General features: G+C 35.2%; 1 protein-coding gene across 7 annotated transcripts in view; it reads right to left on the bottom strand.

The window, feature by feature from the left end:
- The window catches only part of FRRS1 (ferric chelate reductase 1), a 94409-nt gene that overhangs the window by 1562 nt on the left and 79626 nt on the right, over positions 1-13221 (bottom strand). For 6 of the 7 annotated variants that reach the window (XM_029226854.1, XM_029226856.1, XM_029226853.1 and 3 more), the window contains 7 exons: positions 9704-9817; positions 8233-8345; positions 6449-6535; positions 2559-2656; positions 2263-2321; positions 1296-1439; positions 62-123 (listed from right to left, as the gene is read on the bottom strand). In XM_029226854.1, the coding sequence (XP_029082687.1) occupies positions 62-123; positions 1296-1439; positions 2263-2321; positions 2559-2656; positions 6449-6535; positions 8233-8345; positions 9704-9817 (677 nt within the window). The remainder of the gene's footprint in view (positions 1-61; positions 124-1295; positions 1440-2262; positions 2322-2558; positions 2657-6448; positions 6536-8232; positions 8346-9703; positions 9818-13221) is intronic. The other variant, XR_003794267.1, reaches the window with a different exon arrangement.

Below are 13221 nucleotides of genomic sequence, written 5' to 3'. Positions count from 1 at the left end.
TGAAACAAAAAGAATAACTATCATTAAGGTTTGTGTCAATAAAGAAGAAAAAAAGACTTACTTCTGCTTCAGCTGCAGTAAATGACTGGAGGATCTGAATTCTATCATCATCCAATATTTCATCTGTCAAGAATAAGAACATAAGTTTGTAAGGCCAGTGGGTATGCAGATAAACTAATTCTCAAAAAAAAAGAAAAAAACCTGATTTGTAGCGTTTGCTGATTTCCAGGATGTTCATTCTCCCATTTCAAGTGACCAAATGTTGCAAACTTCTTGAATACTTAAGGCTCTCACAAATTAAGTCAAGCTGGCTACAGCATACATTTGTTAAAAGACTTTCTCCTAGTCAATAAACACCATACCAAACTCCTAACAATCCAAGTTTTAAGCACATATGTATTTTAAATAGCAAGCCATAATCTAGCGATCAAAAGTCCTTTAAGACTCAAAACCCATACAATATTGTAAATCAACTATACTTCAATTAAAAACATCAAAAAAAAGACTCAAACCCTATGTATGTGACCCTATCAAGAACCAAAACATGGTAGGACAGATATTTAGTACTCAGTTCCTAAAAGCTGCCCAGGCACCTAGATTCACAGCACACACACTAGACAACAAACAGGTTTTGTTTTTAGAAGGCCACCTTTACTTATTTGAGGGGCTGAGAACTAGATAGGACACAAAAGACAGACTAGAAATCAAGCTAAAATATCACTGATTCTCTACTAATCTCTTCTAATGGCTACAGGTATCTTACCCTGCCTAGAGGTGAGACCAAAACAGACCTTGCCACTAGAGAGCACCGGCAAAATAAATCCTTCCTATCTAGCGCGCTGGTTAGCTAGCTACATATGATGTATAGGGCAACCTAAGTGACAGCACACAGGAAGTTTGTCAAATAGGTAAAATTTGTTTGCAGCTTTGCCCTGTGTTGACCATGGGCATCTCTTCTTCCTCCATCTCAGGGGTCTCTCAGCTCCAGGCATTCAGGGCTCTCAGTGCATTCTAGCCCCAAGTCAGACCAGCATGAAAAGTAAAAAGTACCTACAAAGAAGGCCTCTTCCCTAAAACCTCTTTCCCTTGCATTTTACTCACTGATTCTAATACTAATGAATATAAAAAACAAATGCAGAAATTTTCCACTATTTTTACCACAGACTGAGTAATCAAAAGAGAAACTTTTAGTAAGCTACCATGTAAGGGTCAACCATTAGTGTCAAGAAACTAATTATATTCCAACAGTTTGTATAAAAGTGATTCTACATAACACTGCTCTTTCAACAGGTTACCTTTTCTAGAGAGTCGGTAAGTGTGTACCTCCAGAACAATCTCTGTCCCAACATGCCAGGCTACAAATCCAATCATTGCATAGGTTTTCCATGGCCCAGGAAGATTCAATCCTGGTAAATCCATTCCCAGGAACATTGTTGCCACTACATTCATAAGGAATAAATACATATACTCAAATGCAATTCAAGAGGTAACTGTGTATGCATGTATGCATGTGTGCTAATTATATCAAGTAAAATATACTAGAAGAGTTTATGATATCAATTAGATTAATATTTAAGACCAAATAGTTAATTTAGTCTTTTTTTTTATTTTAACACCAGAAAGGCTAAGATGGGAAATTATAATTACAATCTACCAATTGTTAAAAAAGAGGTACCCCAATTTTTCAAAATGTTTTAAGTCTGCAATGTAGGAAGGGAGAAATGTAGGGGAACCATTTCTGATTATACCTCCCCTTCCACGAATTTCTATAGACTGTAGAAATGTGAGGGTAGGAGGTGTCAGCTTAGGTATTTATTACATAAAGCATCAAAGTACACTGGATAATCATACTTGACTTTTGAAAAACACCTTTCCCTGGAAGGTACCATCCCCATGGAGAAAACCTGGAGACAGAGGGCTGGGACCCTGTAGCCCACTTCAGCCCAACCCACGACTGACCCTCAAGTTGAGCTGCTTAAATGTTTTGTCATCAGCATAGCTTATTCTGTTGGCAAAGGCAAATGCTAAAAAAAGTCTCAAAAGGAGAGTTTTAAAGTCATTTTAAAAACCTTGAAACTGAAGAAATGGCTTAAATAGTTACCTCTAGAAATTACTTTCTGGATTTCAATGTTTGACTGATTTCTCCTCAACAGCAAATTACTCCAATTACTAATGCATCTAAAAATCATTTAAGCCAAATTACAACTTGCAATATAAACAACCTGCAATTATATATGAATAAGTAGCATCACAATTACTTACCTGCTATTATTCTAGCAGCTGTTCCCATACTCCAATGAGTCCACTTAAACATTTGCCTTCTACCAAATAAAGAACCAGTCAGTATTCTTGAAAGTGATGGAACTACAATTAATTCCCAAGAGAATAAAAAGCATGTAATTTCCCTATTGCCTAGGAATTAGATATCTGAAATACATTTTAAATCCTTTTAAAGTAAGTATAATTTATCACTGAATTTTATAAGATGCAAAAAAGGAATTGGTTTCCCAACTAATGACATCTACATTAAAAGCATTTATAAATAAAGACTTAAGTACCTTGGGTCATGTAAAGGTGGTCTGAAGGCTGCCGAAAGAAGCTGAAGAACTGCTAAAATCATCACTATACAACCAAGGTATGGGTGATAACCTGCATGCTGAACAAAGTTATATCATTTTAATGGTCTCAATCTTGCCCATCGATTAAACCCTCAGGTTAAAAATAATACACACAGATGTATTCTTAGCGTTTTTCTGTAGCTTTAAACATTTAATAATGATAGTTATAATAACAGGCACCATTCACTGAGTGTCTATACCAGGCACATACTTTATACACATTATCACTAATGTTCACTATGATGCTTGACAGTTAGTTATCAATATCCCACTTCTACAATGGGGGAACTGAGGCTCAGAGATATCAAGTAATGCATCCAAGGCCACACAGTGTGTAAATGGTTGTGGTGGAATCCATGCACAGAATGCTGCCTCTTCCCACCAGGATGTTAGATGACCACCAACACCAGCACAGCCATCTGAAGCCCACCTAGGACTAGTTAGTATCTGCATGTCAGGAACAATCAACCCAGTGTATTTTAATTACTTGTTCAGACCTCTATGTTTCCTGGAGCTGAAGGTTCTACTTGATTCCTTGTAACCCATATGCTTAACAGAGCCTTAGTCACTCAATAAATGTTTGCTGATCAAGAGAACAACCTGCACAACCACTGTATTAAAATCTCATCTCCTCTGTTCAGAACGAAGGTCTAAGCCAAGAAAAATCATCAACACAATACCTCAACAGTTTCGGCTACACTCCTCCCTCAGTGATGTGTGCCTGCTGAAAACAGCAGACAGTTGGATTAGACCACTTTGCACAATTATTTCATTTAAAAACTTAAGAGAAGAATTAAGAAGATGCTCTAATATGTTACACGTTTAAATAGAGGGATATCACAGTCTGTTGTCACTGACTCCCATGCCTGGGAAGGCTCTAAAACCTGTGATCTAGAACAAGGACATAGTGGTTTCCAAGCCAAGATAGGAAGATTTTGCAAATTAGGAACTAAAAGTTGACAGAAGAGCACTATATAACTTTCAAGTCATGGACTCAGTTATACACAGATAAGTTATAACCTGGACCCTGGAGATGGAAAGTGCCTCTCTCTAATAAAAAAACAGTAACAGCAGCAACAAAATTCTTATATATTTAGAATGTGCTGGGACTATCCTAAGTGCTTTCAGTTAATTAACTCTCAACCCTCAGAAAGCCTATAAGGTAGATACTCTACTATCCCCACTTGAGTAAACCGAGGGACAGAGAAGTTAAGCAACTTGCCCAGGGTGTCCCAAGTAATAAATGATGACATGAGAATTTGAATCCAAGCAGTCTGGCTGTACAACTGTGCTCTTAACCTTTTTACTACCATAGTCATAAACTGCAAAGACTACAAACTACAAAGTTTACAAAATAAGTATTACGCTTGTCCAAGTACCTGGATAAAATAAAGTTTCAATATCTTGAGTCATATCAGAAAATCTTCATAATTTTCTTTAAAAAAAATTAGGTTGACCATGGAGGTTCCTTAAAAAACTGACAATAGAGCTACCATACCATCCAGCAATCTCACTCCTGGGCATATATCCAGAGAACACCATAATTCGAAAAGATACATACACCTCAGTGTTCATAGCAGCACTATTTACAATAGCCAGGACATGGAATCTAATCTAAATGTCCATCAACAGAGGAATGGATAAAGAAGATGTGGTACATATATACAACGGAATATTACTCGGCCATAAAAAAGAATGAAATAACACCATTTGCAGCAACATGGATGGGCCTAGAGATTGTCATACTGAGTGAAATAAGTCAGAGAAAGACAAATATCATATGATATTGCTTATATGCGGAATCTAAAAAAAGGGGTACAGATGAACTTATCTACAAAACAGAAATAGAGTTACAGATGTAGAAGATAAACTTACAGTTACCAGGGGGTGGGGGAAGAGGGGTAAACTGGAAGATTGGGATTGACATATACACACTACTATATATAAAATAAATAACTAATAAGGATCTACTATAGAGCACAGGGAACTCTACTCAGTACTCTGTAATGGCCTATATGGGAAAAGAATCTAAAAAAGAGTGGATATATGTATATGTGTAACAGATTCAATTTGCTGTACACCTGAAACTAACACAACATTATAAACCAATTATACCCCAATAAAATTTTTTTAAAAAAAATAGGTTGATCAATCTATAAACTACCTAAAAAGCAGAAAAGAGGTTTCCTAATAATATTGTGACCCAAGAGTCATCAATCTTAGCCCTTGTAGCAACAGCCCAAACTGAAATATTAAATTTTAATATCAAATTCTGACTGGCTCTTAAACTAGAAGAGTATAATGGAAGCACAGGCTCTGACCTTAGGTACATCTCCAATTCTCAATAAGCCTCATTCATTCATTCCATAAATATCTACTGAATATCTCATGTACCAGAATCTGTTCTGGGTGTTAGAGATACAGTAGCAAACATACCAGTAAATATCCTGTCTTCTCATGGAGTTCACATACTAGTGTGAGAAGACGGACAAAGAAAAGATATAATATTTAAGTAAATTATCTGAAACGACATAAGGTAAAGATTGCTTCAGGAAAAAAAATGAAGCAGAGCAGGGCTCTCTGAGAAGCTATTATTTGAGCAAAGACTTGAAGAAGGTGAGGGAGTAGAGGAGGCATGACCAAGGCAGAAGGAAGAATCTTTGCAAAGACTATAAAGCAGAATAAATAAATTAATTAATTTAAAAAAAAAAGACTATAAAGCAGGAGCATACCTAGCATTGGCCCAGTGTGAAATGAAATGAGCTATTGGATGAGGAAAAGAGCAGATCAATTCAGAGAGTAACTGGGAGCCAATCATGGAGGACTTTGGTTTTAACTTTGAGAAAAACTGAGAGGCATTAGAGAAACCAGTTTGGGGCACAGGAATGACATCATCTGATTTACATTTTTTAAAAATCACTCTGCTTCTTGGTTGAAAACAGATTGTACACGAGCAAGGGTTGAAGTAGAGAGACCAATTAGGTGCCGATTGCAAAAAAGTCCAGGCAAAAGATGATGGTGGCTCGAAGCCACATAGTAGTGCCAGTGATGGTGAAAAGTGTTGTTTTTGACATGTAAAGCCAATGGGATTTCCTGATGGATTTGACATGGGGCGTGAGAGCAAAGTGAAGAATAATTCCAATGTTTTGGCCTAAGAAGGGAACTGCAAACAACTAATATGGGGATGGCAGCACATGGAGCAAGACTGGGAGGAGAGGTCAGGAACTCCGTTTGAGGTGCCTTAGACATGCAAGTTGAGTTCCTGAGTAGAAAGCTGTTTGTGTGAGTCTCAATCAGGGTAGAGGTCCAAGCTGGAGATACACATTTGAGAATAAGCCTCAGTTTCTTCATTTGTGACATGGGATTATTATCAATAACAACTTCATTTGAGGTTTAAATTTGATAACACATGTAAAGCACTTAGCACAGTTTGTTCAGTAGGAATGCAACTAATGTTAGCTTAGTGATAGTCACAGTATTAGTTAGAGAAAACCACTTACAGTGTTCATGTTCCTCAGATATAATGCTTTCAATTTGTACCATTCTATAGCAAGAAAATTTATTAAAGCTATATAGTGTTTATTTAAAATTTGAGGCAGTCTAAAAATACATTCCATTACCAAGTAATCTGCACTTACATTCTCACTTCATCCCTGACCACCAACCATGTGAAATAGTCATCAGATAATTCAAAAAGGAAGGAAAGAGGGATACATGCAGAAATATCTTTTTACCCATCATCTGAGAATAAAACAGCAATCTCCTTTGGCACCAAAATGAATTTTAAACATATAAATAGAATAAAAACATACTTTTTAAGATCTACTTACCCAATTCCAGCCTCCTCTGTAAATAAAAGGCAGAAGAAAAGCAATGAAAGTGAGGGCAGAAGTAGTAAGCATGAGCATTCGATGTACCTGCAAGGATGAAATCACAAATGAGAAGAGAGTTAACTACATAAGAGAAAGGAGTTGACGTCACTATGAAGGTCATGGGATGAGATTCACAGAAGGCATGCATTCAATTGACACCTAGCCACAATTTGTGGTCAGTTAAAAACAAAAATCTTACTATTCCACTGAACTTTAAAGAAAAGCCTAAGCTGCCAACCTCATCATTCTAAAGCATCTGCCAAGAATTCACCTGCCCAGAACAGCAGGAATGGATATTTCACACACACAGAGCACTTACTTGCCAAGTCCATCATTTTCTTCCAAACACATTTATTAAGTTCCACCACCAAGCACAGTGCTTGGATGCAATGAAACTGCAAGGAAACAGAAAGTACTGTTTCCTGGGGAGTCTGGGATTTAATTGAGCAGATAAGAGAACATATTTGAAATGTGTAATTCATTATCCAAATGAGGAGAATACCGAGAGTGAAAATGGGCACTGTTAGTTGATTATGTGAGGATAACTGGTGCAAACAAAAACTATCCCAGAGAATGTAGGACATATAATCACTATATACACAGATAGATAGATACACACACACACACACACACACACACAGACATATATGGGGTGTGTGTGCATATATATATATACACACATCAGCAGAAAGTAGAACATATAGTCACCCTATATACATATAGACACCATAGTTTTAAAGACAGTGGAGGGTTTGAATTGGTAAAGAGGAGACATAAAGAGTTTTCCAGTTGGGAATATCCACATGAGAAGAGGGGAGAGAGAGAGAGAGAGCAATCAAAGGCAGAGACAGGAGCAAGGATGTAGCAGTCATTACTGAGAACAAATAGAACAGATTAACACTGCCAGCCAAAAGCGAGAAACAATTTTAGATACGGTAAATCTTAAAAGCTACAAATTTATATAAAGTTTCAAGAATACCTCTTATAAAGTCAAAACTGTTCCAATAAGCAGTATTTTTTTGTATAAGCAGACATGTACATTCTATCTCAACACATAGTCATTGATCTTCCACTATATGTGCAAATATCTGTACTCCATGACAAATGAAAGATAAAGGTTTGTTTTGTTTTGTCTTGAGGGGTATTTATTGACTCTTGCTCATGTTTATATTAAAAGACTGCCTCCTCATCCCACGGGAAGGGACAGCCTTAAAAAGGACACTTTTAATTTCTCTTCCCATCCACACAGGAGATACATGATCTTGACTGGTGAGCTAGGGACGGCCTAACATTCACTGGCCCATCAACCAGAGGACAGACCACTGCTTTGCAACATAGTAAGCACCCACTATTTCTTTCTTCTTCTCTGCTGCCCTCCTCAACCCATCTGTACTCAGTGCAGTGGGTAAATGTTCTTCTAGTCTCTTCTTCTGCAACTAGACATGTAACTCAAGATCGTTTGGGTCCCAAAATCCATGTTCCAAAGAAACGCACATGGCACTGATACATTCTCCAATCCAGCCTGGCCCTTCATAGAGCTGTCTTTATTTTTTTTTCCATCAAGTACCTTGTGTCTATTCTCAGTTGGCTAGGAAACCAAAGAGCAAAAAGAAATTATGAGGATTCCAAAATTACAACTATAACCATACATAAACAACAAAAAAAATCCGCTTACTTCATGTGTTTTCATGTTGCAATGTTCAAATAATATGGAAATTGCATTAACCTTTTTCTCCACCTACCTGAAACCAAGCTGCATCACCAAATAAAGCCTTTAACCAAACAGGTTTGAAGAACCGGGCAATCAGTACACCTACGCTAACTGTAGTCATCCATGCCACAAACATTAAGGCACCTACAGGTGAGAAAATGCAACGGTTGACAACACAGTCTAATTAAGCTGTCTCTTAAATGACCAAGCCAAATGCGTAGAAAATGTAAATAGCCAACAAAAATACATTCAGCTGACATAAACATAACCTAAATATCAATGCTTTTACCACCACCACTACTACTTCTAATAGCTAACACTTCCAAAGCTCTTATTTCATGCCAAGCACTGTCTCTGAGTGCTTTATGTGTATTAATCTAATTGATCTTTACAACAATTCCTATAAAGTATAATTATTATTCCAGTTTTGCTGTATGGAGAAGGAAAGCACAGAGAAGTTAAGTAACTTGCCCAAGGTTACTGAGTTGGAATTTGAACCCAGGCTGGTTTGAACAACTGTGCTCTTAATCATTATACTGTCTGAAGTTATACAGCCTTTCTGAACTTATCTCAGAATCTTCTCACATTTCACTCCAAAAAATAATGGAAAACAAATAGGCACATTATTTCTGAATCCAATTACTGTTCAACTAGAGCTACTGGTAGAAGCAAAATATCAACAATAAAGATAGCTTCAAGCTTTATTGAAACTCTCACTAGAATGGATAACTCTGGAGAATATAAAGGAAATATACCAATTAAGGAAAGTTCCCACCAATATTAATACATTACAATAGTATAGTACAGTATACACTTACACTATTTCCCTATTTTTCAATCCCGTTTTTCAATAATCAACTGGACTACTTTTCAAATGGAATCAACTTTCACTTGTAGAACCAGAGTACATCAGAGCCTTATTTCTAGGCTACTGCTCTTCCAACTTGGTTCCCTTCATCACTTTAAGTATATAATACCTAAGTATAGCACTGAGTTCTTTGTATACCCTCAAATACTTGTACATTGATCAGTTCTTCAACAAAAAAATTGTATTTTTGAAACCAAACTACTATTATAATTAAACAATCACAATCATAAACCACTCTTTTATTAGCAATTTTTAATAAATGGTATAATTAATGTCTCATAAAAATTAAATTAATTAACCCAATGATACTTAATCCTGGCTGCAATTAGAGATGACTATCATACTTTTTTAAAATTACAGATGTCTTAAAAGCTCCTCTGGTGATTTTAATGTGCAGTTAGGGTTAAAACCACTGAATTATCCCTACTCTTCATTTTTAATAAAAATTATCAAACATTAAAATAGATAATGCTACCTGCAAATGTTATTGTTTATGCTACCTACAAATGTTATTGATTTATGAACATTTGCTAAATTATGCCTGGTACCATTCTCAATCTAGCCAGCACTAAATTTATTCCACAAAGTTAAGTATATTCCACAAAGCAGTAATGATATTACACATGTAACTTACCATGAACCTTCAGAAGGAGTAAAGAATGGGATCCTCCTACGTTCTCTGGATAGCCTGTCACATTGTATTTGTCATATGTAATCAAAGGTTGCTGAGAATGCTTATGAATCCGACCTGAAATTTAAAAACAAAAAAAAAGAAGAAGACGAATTACTTTCTCAGGAGAGAAGGAATGGAGAGACAATGGCATGGCATGGAAACAAAATTTCTTAAGGTAATAAAAAATAAATAAATTTCAATAGACATGATATATATATACTATTATATATTGATATTATATTAATACACATGTATTAATATAATATAAATATATGTAGTATTAGTATATAATATAATAATATTCATTATGTATAAAATTAAATCTGTGCATGTATAGAATTATTCCAATTAGTCTGTGTATATGGGTATGTATGGGTGTGTGTTAATTCTGGGGATCTATCTTACAGAAATATTTACCAAAGGTATATTTTTAACCAAAGGTATATCTATAAGCATGTTAATAGATACTTTCTTTTTACACTGGCTAAAAAAAATTTAAACAAGCCAAATGTCCATCATTAGAAGAATGAGTAAATAAATTATGGAAAATACATTGTTTTTAGAATACAATGCAAGTGCCAAAAAGAATAAAAATAATTAAGAAATTTGATATGAGATATGTATGAATCTTTGTTTCAAACAAATAAGTGTTAGACCACAGACTACACCTCAATGATTTCCAAAAAGAAATATTTATATAGGTTATATTATTTATCTAAAATGAAACAAATTAACAACAGAAAGCTAGGAAAAAATGGTCCAGCTAGATATTTAAGAAACTCCTCTTCTAGGGCTTCCCTGGTGGCGCAGTGGTTGAGAGTCCGCCTGCCGATGCAGGGGACATGGGTTCGTGCCCCGGTCCGGGAAGATGCCACATGCCGTGGAGCAGCTGGGCCCGTGAGCCATGGCCGCTGGGCCTGCGCGTCCGGAGCCTGTGCTCCACAACGGGAGAGGTCACAACAGTGAGAGGCCCGCGTACCGCAAAATAAAAAAAGAAACTCCTCTTCTAAATAACCCTTGGGTTAAATAGGAAATCAAAACTTAAATCACAAGTCTTCTTAAAACGAATAACATTGAAGGCACTTCATAGCAAAACACATGTGATGTAATTAAGGTACTATTCAAAAGAAGTTTTTAATCATCTTAAAAGCATTTCCTTAAAAAAATATTAAAAGACTTTAAAGTATTGAAATAATCATTTAAGTCAAGATGTGTTTAAAACAAAACATAACCCAGAAAACCAAAAAGGAGGATTGATTAAAAATAAAGGTAGAAATTAACAAACCAGTAAGTCTAAAAATGAGAAAAATCAATGCTGTAAAAGGCCAATAAAATCGATTGATTTTTTGACAATCTGACCACAAGATAAAAAGAAATATCACAAACAATATTAGAAATGAAAACAGTGACATAGCTGCTGATATCGAACATATTCTTTAAAATTATGTGAAAATGCTATATACAACTTTAAGTCAGCCAAAAATATTTCAAAATCTAAATAAAATGGATGAATTTCTGAGGAAATCTAGAATTACAAAAATAGATCAAAGTAGTAGTAACTCTGGAGAATTATAACAATAAAAATTTATTTTATTAGTCAAATATTTCCATTCCTAAAGTCTCAAGCTGTTATGTGGATGAGTTCTATCATACCATTTAAAAATTTTTTTAACTTTAAAAATTCATATTTATTTAAACTCTTCTTGAGTTCTTTCTATGAGATTATCATAACACTGAAACCAAAATGAGGCCAACATGCACACACACACAAACGCACAGAATCCTATGACCATACACCAAAATCATTTATGAATATAGATGTGAAAAGCTTAAATAAAATATTGGTGAATTAAATCAATTATGCAATAATAAGAATAATAAGACATGACTTTCATCCCAGGAAAGTGAGGATTGTTCACCATTCAGAAATCTACAAAAGTAATGATAAACTTCAGCACACATCCATGACATGAACTCTTTGTAACATTAGGAACAGAATATTTCCTAAACACAATAAAATATATCCACCAGAAAAACACGACAGTGAATATCAGAAGCATTCCCATCAAAATCAGGGATAAGATAAGAATACTTACCATATCACCACTGCCATTCCACATTTTTCTGGGAGAAGTAAGCAATGCAGTGAGACAAGGAAAGAAATAAAATGAGGGCTACTATGCCTGTCATTATTTGCACAAGATATGATGTTTCATCTAGAAAATCCAAGACCATCAACTGGAAAACTAGGTGGCTACATTCAAGATAAGCATTCAAAGATCAATAACTTTCCTATACACCAACAAATTTAGAAAATGTAAGAAAAAATAATCCCATTCACAATAGTTTGTATTAGAAATCTATAAAATACATAGGAACAAAGTAACATAAATAAATAAGCCCTACAGGAAGATATGAAGAAAACCACAGGATCTGAATAAATGAAATATCCCAATATACTCCTGGATAGGAAGACTCAAGGACGTTGATTATTCCACAAATTAATCTAAAATTTCATTTCAATTCCAGTCATAACTCCAATAGGATTTTTAATGAAATTTGATAAATCATTTCTGAATTTTATCTAGAAGAGCCGATACACAAGGAAGAGGCAAGAATTCCTGAATTCCTGAAAAAGAAGGCTAGGAGAGGTGTCATGCTTTATCAAAATTCACAACCTATTATTAAGCTATAGTAATTTCAACCAGTGCAGTAATAGACAAACAGATCACTGGAAGAATAAACTATAAACAATTTGATTTACTGAAAGATTTTTAGTGTATAATAAAAAGGCTTTTGAAACAGTAGAGATAAAATGGACTATTCAAAAACTGGTGTTTGGACACCAGGTTATTCATTTGGTGAACTATTATATCATGGCTTGTTATTACAGAGAAGATCCGAGATAAAGCAGAAAACGAGAAGAGTTTTATATCGTGAACACCTAGAGACCTGTGTCAAGAAGAAAGAGACAATAACTATCAGAAGCTACAAAAATGTCAAAAAGAAAAGAATGAAAAAAACTATTGAAAATGACAAGAAACGCACTGAAGAATATAAAAATACTGTATTAGTAGAGTGGTAGCGATAAAAACCAGACCACATTCCTAACAGCCTGAGAGTCAAGTTGGAAGAAAAGTGTTTTTAAACTCTGATTCACCATGGAGCCATGGGCTAAGATGAACTTAACCTTCATTAAAGCAGAAGTCCATCATAATTTTGAAGTTCCACTGTATGGCTCCATTATAATTTAGCGTTATGCTCTAAGGAACGTTGGGTTCATGTGTAGTACACGGCTCTACAGTATTATTCCTAAATTGTCAAAACAACAGGTCATGTGATAACAGGGTCTCTACTTCATTAATTATTTAAATTGGTAGATTTCCAAATTGGGAATTACTTATTCACCCAAGTGAGTTCTATCTTTCAGTTCACACACTCAGCATTTCACATGACTGCTTATTTCATGATAGGATAAA

Source organism: Monodon monoceros, unplaced genomic scaffold (assembly GCF_005190385.1).
Source record: "Monodon monoceros isolate NGI ecotype Baffin Bay Population unplaced genomic scaffold, NGI_Narwhal_1 Super_Scaffold_18, whole genome shotgun sequence".
NCBI lineage: Eukaryota > Metazoa > Chordata > Mammalia > Artiodactyla > Monodontidae > Monodon > Monodon monoceros.
The sequence above is the reverse complement of the archived record's forward strand: the minus strand, read 5'-3'. Positions and strand labels throughout refer to the sequence as shown.